Source organism: Ovis canadensis, chromosome 2 (assembly GCF_042477335.2).
Source record: "Ovis canadensis isolate MfBH-ARS-UI-01 breed Bighorn chromosome 2, ARS-UI_OviCan_v2, whole genome shotgun sequence".
NCBI lineage: Eukaryota > Metazoa > Chordata > Mammalia > Artiodactyla > Bovidae > Ovis > Ovis canadensis.
Genome location: NC_091246.1, coordinates 243,760,580 through 243,778,874, shown reverse-complemented (window position 1 = coordinate 243,778,874; position 18,295 = coordinate 243,760,580). Strand labels below are relative to the sequence as shown.

The 18,295-nt window shown below is 39.8% G+C and overlaps 1 protein-coding gene across 29 annotated transcripts in view; it reads left to right on the top strand.

The window, feature by feature from the left end:
- EPB41 (erythrocyte membrane protein band 4.1) overlaps positions 1-18,295 on the top strand; it is a 184,590-nt gene that overhangs the window by 108,072 nt on the left and 58,223 nt on the right. For all 29 annotated transcript variants that reach the window (XM_069578801.1, XM_069578814.1, XM_069578817.1 and 26 more), the window contains exons 8-11: positions 2,873-2,960; positions 6,063-6,215; positions 8,172-8,269; positions 15,291-15,463. In XM_069578801.1, the coding sequence (XP_069434902.1) occupies positions 2,873-2,960; positions 6,063-6,215; positions 8,172-8,269; positions 15,291-15,463 (512 nt within the window). The remainder of the gene's footprint in view (positions 1-2,872; positions 2,961-6,062; positions 6,216-8,171; positions 8,270-15,290; positions 15,464-18,295) is intronic.

The window sequence follows — 18,295 nt, the reverse complement described above, 5'->3', positions numbered from 1 at the left end:
TATCTGCGGTTGGTGGGATTATGGGAAACTTTCTTCTGTTTTTTTTTTTTAATGCTCTTAAACATATTTTCCAAGTTTTATACATTGAATGTATGATTTTTATAATCAGAAAAAGCTTCCTGAAACAATTGTGTTCTAAAGCCAGTAGGTGGGATAGAGCAAGATAGTCATCTGTGCTGGGAGGCAGTCTGGTTGGGGATACTGGGGCCTAAGCAGGATGAGGAGAGTGTTTGTTGCGGGGGGGCCAGGCTTGCAGGAGAAGTCAGAGCTCAAATAGGATGAAAGGGGAGACATGGGTTGGCACGTGGTTGTGGTTATCAGAGGCAGAACAGAGTGAGAGGGGCATCCATGTAAGGGTAAGTCCTGCAGAGGACATCCGTATGGAGTGGTACCTGATACAGGTGTTGAGTCCTGAGCGGGGTGAAGATGTCTATGGAAGGGGTAGCCTAACACCATGGGTCAGAATCTGAGTGAGGACACGTGTGGGGAGCAGCCTAGCCTCAGAGTCTAAGCCAGTGAAGAGGGCATCCATGTCGGGGAGGAGTCAGTGGCAGGAAGTAGAGATTGGTTCTATATGGGGGAGCAGGGGTTGTTGATCAAATTAGTGTATTAAGGATAATGGGAGTCAAGTTTCTGACTGTCAGTAAAGGGAGATAGAAATTACAGTGAGAAGGAAACTAAAATGACTCCTCTGGTATTGCATTAAAACTGCAAGTTTCAACAAAAACTGTTTCCAATGGATGGATGGATGGATGGATAGATAGAGATGTAAATAAGTACACACACACACTCCAGCTACATCCAAAGATTTAAAAAAAAAAAAATCATTTCTTATACTAGTCTCAGGAAGTAGGTATTATTACAGTTCTTACTTTACAGGAGAGTGATCTCATACTCTTGAGTGCAGGAACCAGCTCTAATGATGTGACTGGGGTCCTGGCTAAAGCCTGCTGCCTTAAACCAAGAGTTATAACTTGCCCATGATCATGTAATCCCTTGAGCCCTGTTTCTTTATCAGCAGAATGAAAGTGTTGGACTCTATAATCTTCTAGCTCCATTCCAGCTTCAAATTCTAAACTTCAAGCTATCAATAATACTAACAATAACAACAAAATACCCCAAATCTGGAAAGTGGGAGTAACCTTAACTAGAAACGTGTATAATTAAAGTGAGAGAAAAAACTATAAAACTTTCCTGAGATGTTCTTAATGACTTGAACATGCAAAATTGCTTGTTCAAGTGCTTATTTTCCTGTTCTTTTTGTGTGTATGTTCAATTTTGGTCATTAATAGCATTCAGGTGTGATATTTTTGCGCTTGCAGAAGTTTTTATTCAGGGATGCTGAGTCATTAACAAGTATGCAGTTTCTTTCCTGAGTTTTTTTTTTTTTTTAATTGGGGAGGGGGTTTGTTATTCCAAGGAACCCTTTGTTCTTCTTTTCTTTTTTGGCTGCACCAGGCAGCACGTGGGATCTTAGGTCCCCAACCAGGAATTAAACTCACACCCCCTGCATTGGAAGCATGGTGTCTTAACCACTGAACCACCGGGGAAGTCCTCCTTTGTTCTTTTTAATGAGGATAAAGACAGATGGTTTTGAAAGAGACTTTCTCTTGTTAAATGAATAGGCCACCGCTGCTTTATTATAGCTTGAGGCAGGCAGTCTTTTGGGAAACAGGCATTTACGGGGGTTTTTCTTTGGGGGTGTGGCTGCATTATTGTTACTATGAAGTTCTGTTTGATTGGTTCTGAACTGTGCAGCACTAAGAGTAATATCTTTTTCTTTAAAGCTCAACCTAGCTCATGAGCACTTTTCAAAAGAGAAGAAAGTTATAAAGGAGAAGGAAAGACTGTCGTAGTGAGTGTTTAGACTGTGAGGCTGATTGTTTTCAAACAAATTTGATTCATTATATGCTTTGTAATGAAGACATCTTAATAACAGAGCAGCCCTTTTATCTACATGCTTCTATTAACCAGTTTATTTTGTTTAGATCAGTGGGCAGGACACCATCTGTTACCAGAAATTTTCTTTTCATCAAGCCTGCCCCCATTAAGAATCCCCAGTTAAGCAACTTCAGCTGCCCTCCTGTTTAATTTCCATAATAACTCAATTCAGGGATATGGAGAGAAAAGGGCAGCTAAGAGGATATTGTAAACTGTATCATGCCCTCAGAAGATTTAATTTGGTCACCTCCTTGGCAAGATAAATTAGTGGGAGGAGTTTATGTGTGTTGAAGAAAAGGGCTAAGGAGAGGGAGGAACAGAACTGATGGTGGATGAGGCAGTTTTAAAGAATTTTCAGTTCAGTTCAGTCGCTCAGTTGCGTCCGACTCTGCGACCCCATGAATCGCAGCATGCCAGGCCTCCCTGTCCATCACCATCTCCCGGAGTTCTCTCAGACTCACATCCATCGAGTCAGTGATGCCATCCAGCCATCTCATCCTCTGTCATCCCCTTCTCCTCCTGCCCCCAATCCCTCCCAGCATCAGGGTCTTTTCCAATGAGTCAACTCTTCGCATGAGGTGGCCAAAGTACTAGAGTTTCAGCTTTAGCATCATTCCTTCCAAAGAAATCCCAGCGCTGATCTCCTTCAGAATTTTAGTAGGATTAAAAAAAAACTTTTCTTCTAATAGCTTTTTGGTAACTTTGTTTCTCCAAGAGCTCTTTTTCTAAGGCATATTTCAATTATTTAGACACAGGGATAAGAGTCCTTTTCCATACATAATATTCTATTTTTAGGGCCATGAAATACATCTACATATCAATTGGTATGCATACATTTATATGTTTATGTAAAGTAAAAGTGATATACAAATGCTATTATTATAAACATTTACACTGTGACACTGAAAGTTTTTTTTTTCTTTTATCAAAGGTCCATGACTCCAGCTCAGGCTGACCTGGAATTTCTTGAGAATGCCAAAAAGTTGTCTATGTATGGTGTTGACCTTCATAAAGCAAAGGTAATGGTAACTTATTAATATGCGTGTATCATACCTGTGTCGTATAATACCTCATACTAACCTTTACCTAGGGTATTACTAAACATTCAGAGGAGATAGTAATTCTTGTTAGAATGTTGTCTGTCAGTTGAATCAGTCAAGTGTATTAAGTGTATGAATTGAGTTGCTTGTTTGCAATTCCACCAGCAGACGAGGTTTCACACCTAAGCAACTGTAAAGATCAAAAGATAAAGTGCCAAGAGCAAAAGAAATTATAACTTCCTAAAATGCAGATATATTTGCAAATGCAGAGTGACAGCGAGGCTTGTTTCATAGCCAATCACCTACCTCAGAATCACCTGGGGTATTTGTTAAATATACAGATTCCTGAGCTCCTCCCAGATATACCGACTGACTATGGAGGAGAGGCTTAGTCTCCAGATTTCATGAATATCTCACATGATTCTCCTTCATGCTTGAATCTGAGAATCACTGGTATAAGGCAGTTCACAACGTGTGGTCTCTGAACCAGCATTTAGCATTGTCTAGGAACTTGTTTGAAATGCTCATTTCAGTTCCCATCCCAGAGTTACTGAATCAGAAACTCTGTGGGTAGGGCCCAGCTCTCTGTTTTAACAAGCTCTCCAGGTGATTCTGATGCACACAGGGGGAACACAAATGGCTCACTTGAGAACCATGGGGTTAGGTCATTGGAAACTTGAGCTTTCATCCCCATTCAACCCAAGACAGTCTAACACAATGAGTAATGACAGGGTGTCGCTTGACTTCTCTCACCTTCAGCTACTGAAATGGCTGGGGAGGTTGAGGAGTTTGTGAGGGGGAAGACTCAAGGGATGATCGGATGTTCATTCAGAGAAATTTAACTAGGATGGACGATGAATCAAACCCATGTCCAGTGAGAAACAGGCAAAAAAATAGGGATACTTAACCCACAGAAGGGAAAGTTTAGGGAAGATATAATAGCAGTCTTTATGGGTTTCAAGGATTTGTGTGTGAAGTAGAGGTTTTGTAATACTGGACTAGGTAAACTGGGAACTGCAGGGAGATACTATTCAGCTCAGGTGGACAGTTTGTCTAACAGAGCTATTTCAAAGGTGGGATGGGCTACCTCAGAAGGGACAGAGTTCTCTGGAGAAATTCCAGGTTAGGCAGAATAATCACTTGGTAGCAATTTAGAAAAGGACCTTCAAACATTTTGTGGTAATTGGACTAACGTGACCTTTCAGGCTTCTCCCAACTCGAATATCTGTATCTGAAGTTTCTTCCTTATTTGTATTTCTAATAACCCTGATAAGATTCCTTTGTATGTTAGTGAGTTCTCTTGATGTTGCTCTGGGTTGTTTGGGGCTGGGTGTTGTAACTTCTGTGACTCTCAAAAGTAGATGGTAGGAAGGTCAGATCAGGTCCAGAACTGAACTGGTGAGGTTTTGCTTCACAATTTCTGCTGGAGGCTCGTGTCAGTTCAGTAGTTATCAGGAATGCATGAGCAATCAGGCAGCATATTCCTTTGCCAAATACTGTAAAGCAAATGATTTCTTCAAAACATCTAGTTAAAAGAGGGATGTAATTGTACCCACAGGCTCTTTAAGAACTTAAGGGGGCATCTTCTGGGAAATGTTATGTGGTCATTGAGTTGAAGCTGAATATTATTTCTTTTTCTCTCCATTGTGCTTGTACATAGCCCATGTAGACACTAATATGTTTCTCTGTACTCATTTTGGGGAAAGGAGTCGTTTAGAAGCATGTAATGTTGGGTTTTTATTACTTATCTAAATAAATAGTCAGCTGTAGAGATGAACTCAGGTGAAATTTATTTTCCTTGAATCAATTGTGATTAATAATATGGGCAGGTAACAAACTCAATGTAAACACCGAGCATATTGTCAATAACAGGATTTGAGGTGATACAGAAATGATTTAGATGTAGTTTCCACCCTCGAGGACTGAATTTTAATTTTTTTCTGGTTGTTTTCCTCATTATAAAGGTGACATATATATAAATAATATATTTACATGTATGTATGTATATATTGGGGTTTCCCATGTGGTGCTAGTCGTAAAGAGACCACCTGCCAGTCAGGAGACATAAGAGACATGGGTTCGATCCCTGGGTTGGAAAGATCCATTGGCGCAGGAAATGGCAGCCCACTCCAGTATTCTTGCCAGGAGAATCATTTGACAGAGGACCCTGGCAGCCTACAGTCAACAAGGTCACAGAGAGTTGGACACAACTGAAGTGACTTAGCACATGCACAGCACACACATATGTATTATGCACACATAATTGTATGTGCCTAGAAAATAGGGTAATTCAGGAAATTATCAAATTAGTACTGGTTACTGTTAAAGAGTATGGAAGGACGAGGGTAGAGTTTTAAATTTTACACATTTCTGTATTATTTGAATTTTTTACATACATGTGTTAGTTTTTTGACATTTGAATGCTTTTTAAAAGACAATACACGTCTATTGTATTAAAGTATAGAAAGATAAAATAAATTGCTCGTAATTGTACTGCCCAAAGAATGGCATTATTAACATTTTGGTGTCTACATCTTTGAAAATCTTTTATATTGTTGGAATCAAATTATATATGCAATTTTGTCCTGCTTTATTTCACTTAATGTTAACAACATAGTTATCTTCCCAGTTATCTTCCAAATTCTAATCCAACTATTTTAACAGCTATATCATATTTCACTATATGGATGGACAAAATTTAACCCTAATGCTTGGATATTTAGGTTATATACTCGTTTTTCACTCTTAAAACATTCTGAACATTATCATGTATAAAGCTTTTTCTGTGATTTGAGTTATTTCCTTAGAGCAGATTATAGAAATAGTATTAAGGAGTGTCATTTGAAATTTTAAAAATACTAATGATAGGTAATAACATTGATTTTTTAAAACATGGTATAGTAACAGCATTTTGACATAGACCAAGTAATTCCATGGGTTATGGTTGTTAGGTTAAGCTTTATATTTCATTGTGTACTTTGTAACTATTTTGGGTTGTTGATAGCTTCAGATTGTTTAATAAGAGTCGGCTATGTTGAGCATTTGGCTCAAGACTGACATTCTAACTCTTTTTTTCCTTAGGACTTGGAGGGCGTGGATATCATCCTAGGTGTCTGCTCTAGTGGCCTTCTGGTTTACAAAGAAAAGCTGAGAATTAACCGCTTTCCTTGGCCCAAAGTGCTGAAGATTTCTTACAAACGTAGCAGCTTTTTCATTAAGATTCGGCCTGGAGAGGTACAGAGCTCGTGATTCCCTTTCCTCCTGAATCAGACACAGATCATGTCTGAAACATCGCTTCCTGCCTGTTTCCCATGTGATCATCTCTGAGGTCTCTCTACAGCCAACTATTTAGGCGCTGGTATTTTGTTTCCTAAAGTAATCAGTCCCATGAGGCTTCTTCCTTGCTTTATTCTTGTTGGTTTTCTGCACAGTTCTCTCCATGTAAGCAAATACACCAAGGCCAGCAGTGAAATTCGGATTAATAAACTTGTTCCTTGTTTGCTCCAGGTAAAAACTTGATGGAAAATATTTTTAAATTCAGTAGCATGAGATATTTAACCTGTGAGGTTAAATTACTTTCATTTTGCACCACAAATCCCTTACTTTATATAAATAAATTTATTTGTATGTGTAGTTTCTGGTAGTGACTGGAAATGTGTTCCACGGTCAAGTTCTAGATTTGTAGTAGAGTTGGATGTTCAACTTTGTACCAGATAACTCAGTTGTTAGTTGGTAGTCAATTTTCAGGATATACCAATGCTGGCTAAGTTTAACTTTTATATTAAAGCACTGTCATGATATAGCAGAAACTTGTTCACGTAGGAATTAAATTAAAAAAAAGTTCCAATACCTATTCTGCCACCTACTAAGTAAAAGACCCTTGACAGATCTCAGGCATTTTTTTATCACTCAAGGGGGATAGTACCTCCTTCTGTCAAGGCTGATTTGAAGATCAAATGAGATGACAGCTGTAAAAGCTCTTAACAGAAAAGCACCGTACTAATGTAAAGAAGCTTTTCTGTGTGTATATCACCATCTACTGGTGAAAAATGACTCATTGTTTCAGCATGGAAATACTGAATGTGCAGCCTTAAAATTTCAGATAAGGGTTATCGCTGAAGCATTTGTTTAGGACCGTAATAATTTACCTGTGCCTAGCAAAAGTTAAAGAGTTCCAAATACAAGAGTCATTCAGTCAACAAATGTTTTTTGACAGCTTTCTTTGTGTCAGACATTATTTTAGGGGCTAGGAACAGTGACTAGAAGAGTCTCTCCCTCTGCAGGCTTACCTTTTTTATGTTGGAAGGCAGGGAAAAAAAACACACCATATATATATAGGAAGGACTTCCCATCATGGAAGTCCTTTGTTTCTTTAAATGTTAGCTATATAATATATACTAAAAATACAAAAGTCTAACTTTAGAAAGCAATAAAGAACAGCAGGAGGATTTTGAGAAGTGTAATGTAATATTATGACTACAATAGATGATTTAGAAGTAGTGTGGTGTAGGGTGTAAAAATACAGATGATACCATCCAATCACAGTGCTATAATAGGCATATAATTGGCCATAATAGGCACTAGAAGTTAATGTCAGTTTCCTTCCATCGTAAAAAGCATGCTTAAGGCAGAAACAGAGAGGCAAGAGAAGCAGGACAGTGTTTCCAGTAGCCCTGCAGGATGTGGTTTGCTTCAGTCAAAGAGGTTACCTAGATAAATTAATGAGCAATCAAAGAAAAAAAAGATATTTAATAATTCAAGAATCTGGTTTGAACCACAATTTTAGTTCCTATTTCTAAAAATGATTGCATAATAATACTGGTTGATTGGAAGAATCATCTGTTATCCTAGTCCCTGATAATTGAGTAGCCTAGTATCCTAAATGCAGGAAGAACAGTGTCTGGATGATCAAAACATGACTTATTTATGTCTCAGAAAATGTACAGTGTATGTATGTGTGTGTGTTTCTGAACAAATAAGATGTGTAAATAGTATAAGATGGAAAACCACCCTCAGTGAATAAATTTCTTTTGTTAAGTAGGAAAAAATTTCAAGTGCTAGTTTATGTCCTTAGACTAGTAACATTATTTTTATTCGCAGTGATCTCCTCTGTAGCACCGTATTTCTCTGGTCCTGTATCACTGTAGTTGAATAATACTTTCTGTTCCATGTTTATTTGTATCCTTACAGCAAGAACAGTATGAAAGTACCATCGGATTCAAACTTCCCAGTTACCGAGCAGCTAAGAAGTTATGGAAAGTCTGTGTAGAGCATCACACATTTTTCAGGTATTGTTCTCACTTCAGTATTTTTCAAGAATAAATTATTTATGCGTGTTTCTATTTTAAGCCTGCTGTTGAAATTCCCTTCTTTGTGTGGTTGTCAGTCTTTTCTTTAGCTCAGGTGAGATCATCTTAAGCAAGACAAAATGAATCTAGTTCCCCTCCTTCGGGTTGAAAAACACCGCCTCCCCATTCCCAGAGCATCTTTCTGTGTATGGTAGAAGAAGGAGGGAGTGAGGAAGAGGAGCTTGTGGGATTGCCCTAGGGGGCTAAATCCAGCCCTACTAGGAAGATGTACTCTGACTGACCTCCACATGGAATTTTTCTAAAGAAAGAAAGTGAAAGTGAAGTCACTCAGTCGTGTCCGACTCTTTGCGACCCCATGGACTGTAGCCTACCAGGCTCCTCCCTCCATGGGATTCTCCTGGCAAGAGTAATGGAGTGGGTTGCCATTTCCTTCTCCAGGGGATCTTTCTGACCTAGGGATTGAACCAGGGTCTCCCACATTCCAGGCAGACACTTTAACCTCTGAGCCACCAGGCAAGAAAGGAGTGCCTAACTACCTGCTTTGGGTCTCTTACTATGGAAGGTTAAAGATTTGAAGCTGATCGTTATCTTGGTTCTGATCAACCCCAGAAAGGGAGCACAGAGAACCACCTTTGAAGCCCAGTTGTATCAGATAAACAGAAGACAGAAGAAAGCTTCATCTCCTTTATTTTCCCTGAGGCCACATACTTAACCCCTCTGTTCATTTGCCAAGCATTTCCTGTGTGCTTACCCTTCATACAGACATTGGGAATAACCCCTAGCAGTTCTAGTCCCATTCCTAATGGAACTTAAAATCTAGCAGACAAATCATTCCTTGTGTTGAAAGGAGAGCCAACTAGTCGTTGTCATTTAGCCTTTTTAAGAAAATGAAAATTGCATGCATAGCACAGTGAAGACAATAATATAATAAACTCTCCTTGTACCAAAGCCCAGCTCCAATAATTATCACCCCAATGCCAATCTTGTTTCATCTGTATCCCCACCCACTCTTTCCTACTACTTCCCAGATTATTTTGAAGCAAATGCCAGACCTTAAGCCATGTCATTCATAAATAAACTTGACTCTTCATACATGGTCCTCAAGAGAGAAAACCATGATATCTTTTTCTTCTGTTTGTATTTTTTATGTCATATTTAGCACTAAAGAACAGAGTACAGAAAGAAAAGTCAGGGAAAATAACATTTCAATTCTCATTTCAAATAAACCATCAGGCTACACGTTCGTTTCAGTTCAGTGGCTCAGTCGCGTCCGACTCTTTGCGAGCCCATGGATCGCAGCACGCCAGGCCTCCTTGTCCATCACCAACTCCTGGAGTTCACTCAGACTCACGTCCATCGAGTCAGTGATGCCATCCAGCCATCTCATCCATGGTCGTCCCCTTCTCCTCCTGCCCCCAATCCCTCCCAGCATGAGTCTTTTCCAATGAATCAACTCTTCGCATGAGGTGACAAGTACTGGAGTTTCAGCTTTAGCATCATTCCTTCCAAAGAAATCCCAGGGTTGATCTCCTTCAAAATGGACTGGTTGGATCTCCTTGCAGTCCAAGGGACTCTCAAGAGTCTTCTCCAACACCACAGTTAAAACACATCAATTGTTTGGTGCTCAGCCTTCTTCACAGTCCAACTCTCACATCCATACATGACCACAGGAAAAACCATAGCCTTGACTAGACGGACCTTAGTCAGCAAAGTAATGTCTCTGCTTTTGAATATACTATCTAGGTTGCTCATAACTTTTCTTCCAAGGAGTAAGCATCTTTTAATTTCATGGCTGCAGTCACCATCTGCAGTGATTTTGGAGCCCCCCAAAATAAAGTCTGACACTCTTTCCACTGTTTCCCCATGTATTTCCCATGAAGTGATGGGACTGGATGCCATGATCTTCGTTTTCTGAATGTTGAGCTTTAAGCCAACTTTTTCACTCTCCTCTTTCACTTTCATCAAGAGGCTTTTTAGTTCCTCTTCACTTTCTGCCATAGGGGTCATCTGCATATCTGAGGTTATTGATATTTCTCCCGGCAATCTTGATTCCAGCTTGTGCTTCCTCCAGTCCAGCGTTTCTGATGATGTACTCTGCATATAAGTTAAATAAGCAGGGTGACCATATACAGCCTTGACGTACTCCTTTTCCTATTTGGAACCAGTCTGTTGTTCCATGTCTAGTTCTAACTGTTCCTTCCTGACCTGCATACAGATTTCTCAGGAGGCAGGTCAGGTGGTCTGGTATTCCCATCTCTTTCAGAATTTTCCACAATTTATTGTGATCCACACAGTCAAAGGCTTTGGCATAGTCAATGAAGCAGAAATAGATGTTTTTCTGGAACTCTCTTGCTTTTTCCATGATCCAGCGGATGTTGGCAATTTGATCTCTGGTTCCTCTGCCTTTTCTAAAACCAGCTTGAACATCAGGGAGTTCACGGTTCACGTATTGCTGAAGCCTGGCTTGGAGAATTTTGAGCATTACTTTACTAGCATGTGAGATAAGTGCAATTGTGCGGTAGTTTGAGCATTCTTTGGCATTGCCTTTCTTTGGAATTGGAATGAAAATGGACCTTTTCCAGTCCTGTGGCCACTGCTGAGTTTTCCAAATTTGCTGGCATATTGAGTGCAGCACTTTCACAGCATCATCTTTCAGGATTTGAAATAGCTCTACTGGAATTCCATCACCTCCACTAGCTTTGTTCGTAGTGATGCTTTCTAAGGCCCACTTGACTTCACATTCCAGGATGTCTGGCTCTAGATGAGTGATCACACCATCATGATTATCTTGGTCGTGAAGATCTTTTCTGTACAATTCTTCTGTGTATTCTTGCCACCTCTTCTTAATATCTTCTGCTTCTGCTAGGTCCATACCATTTCTGTCCTTTATTGAGCCCATCTTTGCATGAAATGTTCCCTTGGTATCTCTCATTTTCTTGAAGAGATCTCTAGTCTTTCTCATTCTGTTGTTTTCCTCTATTTCTTTGCATTGATTGCTGAAGAAGGCTTTCTTATCTCTTCTTGCTATTCTCTGGAACTCTGCATTCAGATGCTTATATCTTTCCTTTTCTCCTTTGCTTTTTGCTTCTCTTCTTTTCACAGCTATTTGTAAGGCCTCCCCAGACAGCCATTTTGCTTTTTTGCATTTCTTTTCCATGGGGATGGTCTTGATCCCTGTCTCCTATACAGTGTCGCGAACCTCATTCCATAGTTCATCAGGCACTCTATCTATCAGATCTAGTCCCTTAAATCTATTTCTCAGTTCCACTGTATAATCATAAGGGATTTGATTTAGGTCATACCTGAATGGTCTAGAGGTTTTCCCTACTTTCTTCATTTTAAGTCTGAATTTGGTAATAAGGAGTTCATGATCTGAGCCACAGTCTGCTCCCAGTCTTGTTTTTGTTGGCTGTATAGAGCTTCTCCATCTTTGGCTGCAAAGAGTATAATCAATCTGATTTCGGTGTTGACCATCTGGTGATGTCCATGTGTAGAGTCTTCTCTTGTGTTGTTGAAAGAGGGTGTTTGCTATGACCAGTGCATTTTCTTGGCAAAACTATTAGTCTTTGCCCTGCTTCATTCTGCATTCCAAGGCCAAATTTGCCTTTTACTCCAGGTGGTTTGACTTCCTACTTTTGCATTCCAGTCCCCTATAATGAAAAGGACATCTTTTTGGGGTGTTAGTTCTAAAAGGTCTTGTAGGTCTTCACAGAACCGTTCAACGTCAGCTTCTTCAGCGATACTGGTTGGGCCATAGACTTGGCTTACCGTGATATTGAATGGTTTGCCTTGGAAACGAACAGAGATCATTCTGTCATTTTTGAGATTGCATCCAAGTACTGCATTTTGGACGCTTGTTGACCATGATGGCTACTCCATTTCTTCTGAGGGATTCCTGCCCACAGTAGTAGATATAATGGTCATCTGAGTTAAATTCACCCATTCCAGTCCATTTTAGTTCACTGATTCCTAGAATGTCAACGTTCACTCTTGCCATCTCCTGTTTGACCACTTCCAATTTGCCTTGATTCATGGACCTGACATTCCAGGTTCCTATGCAGTATTGCTCTTTACAGCATCGGACCTTGCTTCTATCACCAGTCACATCCACAGCTGGGTATTGTTTTTGCTTTGGCTCCGTTTCTTCATTCTTTCTGGAGTTATTTCTACACTGATCTCCAGTAGCATATTGGGTACCTACTGACCTGGGGAGTTCCTCTTTCAGTATCCTATCATTTTGCCTTTTCATACTGTTCATGGGGTTCTCAAGGCAAGAATACTGAAATGGTTTGCCATTCCCTTCTCGAGTGAACCACATTCTGTCAGACCTCTCCACCATGACCCGCCCGTCTTGGGTGGCCCCGCGGGCATGGCTTGGTTTCATTGAGTTAGACAAGGCTGTGGTCCTAGTGTGATTAGATTGACTAGTTTTCTGTGAGTATGGTTTCAGTGTGTCTGCCCTCTGATGCCCTCTTGCAACACCTACCATCTTACTTGGGTTTCTCTTACCTTGGGCGTGGGTATCTCTTCACGACTGCTCCAGCAAAGCGCAGCCGCTGCTCCTTACCTTGGATGAGGGTTATCTCCTCACCACCGCCCTTCAACGTGGGATAGCTCCTCTAGGCTACACGTTATACTCAATTAAAACATCTTAATTATTGACATTAAGATATTTCTTTATGCTTCCATCATCTACTTTAAAACCAAGAAAATAGTTTTAAATGAAGGTGAGGAAGAATAAAAAGAACTTTTTTTCTTTTTTCAAAAAAAATTGAATTATAGTTGCTTTACAATGTTGTATTAGTTTCAGGTGTTCAGCAAAGTGACTCAGTTATATATATATATGTTTTTTTCAGGTTCTTTTCCCTTATAATGACTACCAAATACTGAGTATCATTCCCTGTGCCTATAATAGATCCTTGTTGGTTATCTGTTTAATATAGTAGTGTGTATATGTTGATGCCAAACTCCTAGTTTATCCCCCCACCAAAAAAAAAAAAAGAGTTATTTTGAATGTTTAATATCTATAGTATAGATTTCAGTTGCATCCGGTGTATTTACTTGTAGGATAGCATACTGATATCCACTGCATCAAAATAAGAGGATATATTGACATGTGATGCTTCATTGGGCTTCCCTGATGGCTCAGTGGTAAAAAATCCACCTGCCAGTGGAGGAGACTCAAGTTCAATCTGTGGGTCGAGAAGATTCCCTGGAAAAGAAAACAGCAATGCACTTCAGTATTCTTGCATAGGAAATCCCATAGACAGAGGAGCCTGGTGGGCTACAATCCATGGGCTTGCAAAAAAGTTGGACATAACTTGTAACTAAACAACAATGCTTCATTACATAAAAGAAAGTGTTTGCTGAATTAAAATAAGCTACCCCAAAGCGGGGTGGGGAGGACTCTCTTTCTGGTAGTATTTGATGTAGCAATATATGTATACATTTATTCAGCAAACATTCACTGAATGCCAGATTCATGCCAGGCACTATGCCAGAAGTTAAAACACAAAGATGAATACATCAGTCTTTACTCTTTACCCTCAGAGAGCTCACAGTCTCATAGTGGAGACTAGAACATAGATTGTTTCAATTCAGTGTAGTAAATGCTGTGACAAAAGAGAGCAGAGAGTACTGTGTAGAAAGAAGATGAGGTTTCTGAGTTGAAAATACGCCAAAAAAATCTATTAGATAGATTACCAGGCATTGAGTTTGGAGTGTGTTTGACAGAAGTATTATTCTAGGAGAGTAGAACAAGAGCTCTCGGCTTGAATTCTATGACTACCCTATTTCTTAACAGCTATGTGACCTTAAGCAAGTAGCCTTTTTTGAGGTTTGGTTTCTTTTATATAGAAAATGATGAACATGTTACAGGGGTATAGTGATAATTCTTCAAGAGATGGGAATACCAGACCACCTTACCTGCCTCTTGAGAAATCTGTATGCAGGTCAAGAAGCAGCAGTTAGAACCAGACATGGAACAACAGACTGGTTCCAAATTGGGAAAGGAGTATGTCACGGCTGTATATTGTCACCCTACTTATATATGAAATCCTGGGCTGGATGCATATGACACCACCATTATGGCAGAAAGCGAAGAAGAACTAAAGAGCCTCTTGATGACAGTGAAAGAGGAGAGTGAAAAATCTGGCTTAAAACTCAAGTTCAAAAAATGAAGATCATGGTTCAGTTCAGTCGCTCAGTCGTGTCCAACTCTTTACGACCAGGATCATGGTATCCGGTCCTATTACTTTATGGCAAATAGATGGGGAAACAATGGGAACAGTGACAGATTTTATTTTCTTGGACTCCAAGATCACTGCCAAAGGTGATTGCAGCCTTGAAATTAAAAGACAATTGCTCCTTGGAAGAAAAGCTATGACCAACCTAGATAGCATGTTAAAAAGCAGAGGCATTACTTTGCTGACAAAGGTCCATCTAGTCAAAGCTATGGTTTTTCCAGTAGTCATGTATAGATGTGAGAGCCAGACTATAGAGAAAGCTGAGCGCTGAAGAATTGATGCTTTTGAACTGTGGTGTTGGAGAATACTCTTGAGAGTCCCTTGGACAGCAAGGAGATCCAACCAGTGCATCCTAAAGAAAATCAGTCCTGAATATTCATTGGAAGGACTGATGCTGAAGCTGAAGCTCCAATACTTTGGCCACCTGATAACGAAGAACTGACTCATTGGAAAAGACCCTGATGCTGGGAAAGATTGAAGGCGAGCGGAGAAGGGGACAACTGAGGATGAGATGGTTGGATGGCATCACCAACTCGATGGACATGAGTTTGTGTAAACTCCGGGAGTTGGTGATGGACAGGGAAGCCTGGCATGCTGCAGTCCATGGGGTCACAAAGAGTCGAACGCAACTGAGCGACTGAACTGAACTGATGAGAGTTATGAAACTTTTAAATTCTTGATTTTGGCTTTAATTTCAGTCTCATTAGAGTGAGATAATGTATATAGTATATGATTATTATGTTTTTCCCCTCCAGACTGACATCTACAGACACCATTCCTAAAAGCAAATTTCTCGCCCTGGGATCCAAATTCCGATACAGTGGCCGAACTCAAGCTCAGACCAGGCAAGCTAGTGCTCTGATTGACAGACCTGCCCCACACTTTGAGCGCACAGCAAGCAAACGGGCATCCCGAAGCCTTGATGGAGGTTTGTACTGAGAATTAATGATTTCTTGTCATCCTAACTCTTTAGAGAGAGATAAAGGAAATGTGGTTTTCGGATGTGATCAGGTGCAAAGAAAGTACGGTTATCTATAAGAGAATCAAAGAATGTCAGTGGAAAATGAAAAGGATCTTACTAATTGTATACTTTAGTGAAATCACCTCAATAAAAAAAGAAAAAAGGTTCAGAGGGAGTAGTAACTAGATCAGGGTCCCACTGCCAAGTAGCAGTGGGTGTGGGTTAAATACCACTAGAATTAGAATTCAAAATTCTCTGCCACAAGGAGAAACCTAATGTAAAATACTACACTAATGCTCTCTTGGACATTCTTAAATAGTTATTTTTCAAGTAGAAAAGAAGGAGAGGGTCTGCCTCAATGGCAATCATTGAAAAAGTTTAGGATATTTGTCATGTGTCAATTATAGACAGAAAAAACAATCATATTATTGGAGTCTCCAAATTTTGTTTAAATAAAAGGAAGAGGAAATAAATGTTTCATGATTGTATATACCGACAGAAGATCTGTTTCAGTTTTTCTTAGTCTTAAGGATTTTAGAGCATTAGCATTAATAAAATGAGGTAATAAGCCATATTCAGTTCTTCTTTTTTTTTCCCTGGCTGTGCCGCATGGTATGCAGGATCTTAGTTCCCTGACCAGGGATTGAACCCAGGCCCCAGCAGTGAAAGTGCCGAGTCCTAACCACTGACAATCCAGGGAATTCCCAAGCCATATTCAGTTCTTTATGCCGCTAAAAAGAGGTGGCTAATAAATGAAAGTTCAGAAGGCAGTAAGCAAAATAGAGTATTGCTGATTGCAGCTCTATGCTGTCCACTGTAAAAGCAAGATGCATGTTACAGTAGTTAAAGGTTTGGGTTATAGAATCAGACCTGGTTCCCAGTCTCGGCCACTACATTTATGATCTATCTTCTTGAATGAGTTACTTAATCTGTTTGTCTGAGTTTTCTCATGCATAAAGTGGGTATGATGAGACTATAATATTACCTTGAATTTTCATGAGAACTAAATGAGATGATATGGTTAGCACAGTGGTTGGCACTTAGTAATTGATACTAAAATATTAAGTATCATTAAGATATTGTTAATGTTCTGGCCACAGAATTATTATTTTGTTAATTATTATCCAGAACTATGCTCCTGAATTCTGGTTTGTTGCATTGTGGGAACATATTTCAGAAACACCTAACTTACTTTAGAGGAATCAGGAATGGGTTAGCCACACTGGGAAATTATCCAAGCAGTAGAACTTTTGTTTCTGTACTGCACATCAAGTTTCTTTCTTTCTGGTGTTTCTCTACAAGGCAGATTGTAGTCTTTGATTTATTTACTCTTCATGATAACACTAAGAATTAAGTTCCCTGGTGGCTCAGATGATAAGGAATCCACCTGCAATGCAGGAGACCCAAGTTTGATCCCTGGGTCAGGAAGATTCTCTGGAGAAGGAAATGGCAACCCACTCCAGTATTCTTGCCTGGAGAATTCCTTGGACAGAGGCGCCTGGCAGGCTATAGTCTATGGAGTCACAAAGAGTTGGAGACCACTGAGTGAATAACACACACACAGAAATTAAGCTCAGAGATTAAATAATTTTTCTCAAGATATGATAGCAGGTAAGTGGGTTGGAGTACATGTTGGTTGTTGGATACTTAACTCATTTACTGCTTTGTTCAACAATTTGTTGTAAATTTCTGTGTGTCAGGTATTATTCTAGTTACTGGGGATACAGGTGTGAACATACAAACATGGTCCTGCTCTCATGGGGCTTATGTTTCATGGGTAGAAACAGAAAAAAAATAAAACAAGTTCGGAGAGTGATAAGTGCTATAAAGAAAACACAACGGAGTAATAGGAGGGAGAGTGTCTGGGGATGGGACAGTTGAGAAGCTGCTTCAGGCTAAATTGTTGTTCAGTCGCTCAGTTGTGTCCAACTCTTTGTGACCCCGTGGACTGCAGCACGCCAGGCTTCCTTGACCTTCACCATATCCCAGAATTTGCTTAAAACTCATGTCCATTGAGTTGGTGATGCCATCCGACCATCTCATCCTCTGTTGTCCCCTTTTCCTCCTGCCCTCTATCTTTTCCAGCTTTGGGGTCTTTTCTAATAAGTCAGACTGAGTGGTCCAATCTAAATTCAGAAGGTTTCTCTGAGGAGCTTCATCTGAACTGAAACCTGAATTATGAGGTTAAATAAATAAATCTGGGGGAAGAACATTCTTGAAGAGAGAGTAGTGAGTATGAAGCCCTGGAGGTTGGAGTGAGCTTGGCAGGTGTCTAGATCAGTGCCGTCCCATAGAACTTTCTGTGCTGATGAAATTCTTCTATTTTGTGACATCCAGTTTGATAGCCAGTAGCCACCTGTGGCCATTATGAACCTGAAATGTGGCTATGAAACTGAGAAAATAATTTTAAACTAAATTTAAATAGACACATGTGGCTAGTGCAAAGATCTACTCCACTCCAGGGGTAGAAAAGCAGAATAATGGTGAAGTCTGTTGCTGGATTTGCCTGAGAGATGGCAGCAGCTAGGACTTGAGTATTGGCATTAAAGAGAGTGAAAACTGATCAGGGATATAATTCAAAAGCCAGGCCTGACAGGATTACTGGTAAATCAAGTGTTGGAGATGGTAAGGAAAAGAAAATCAAGATTTTCCCTAGGCTTGATCATTTAGTACAGTGGGAAAGTCTGAGAGAGGAGCAGAGTTGGACATGTTAAGTCTAAGTTATGAAGACTCAGTCCTCATGTCTGCCATATTCTTATTTAAAAATAAGAATTTATTTAATTTTAAAAATTGAATTTA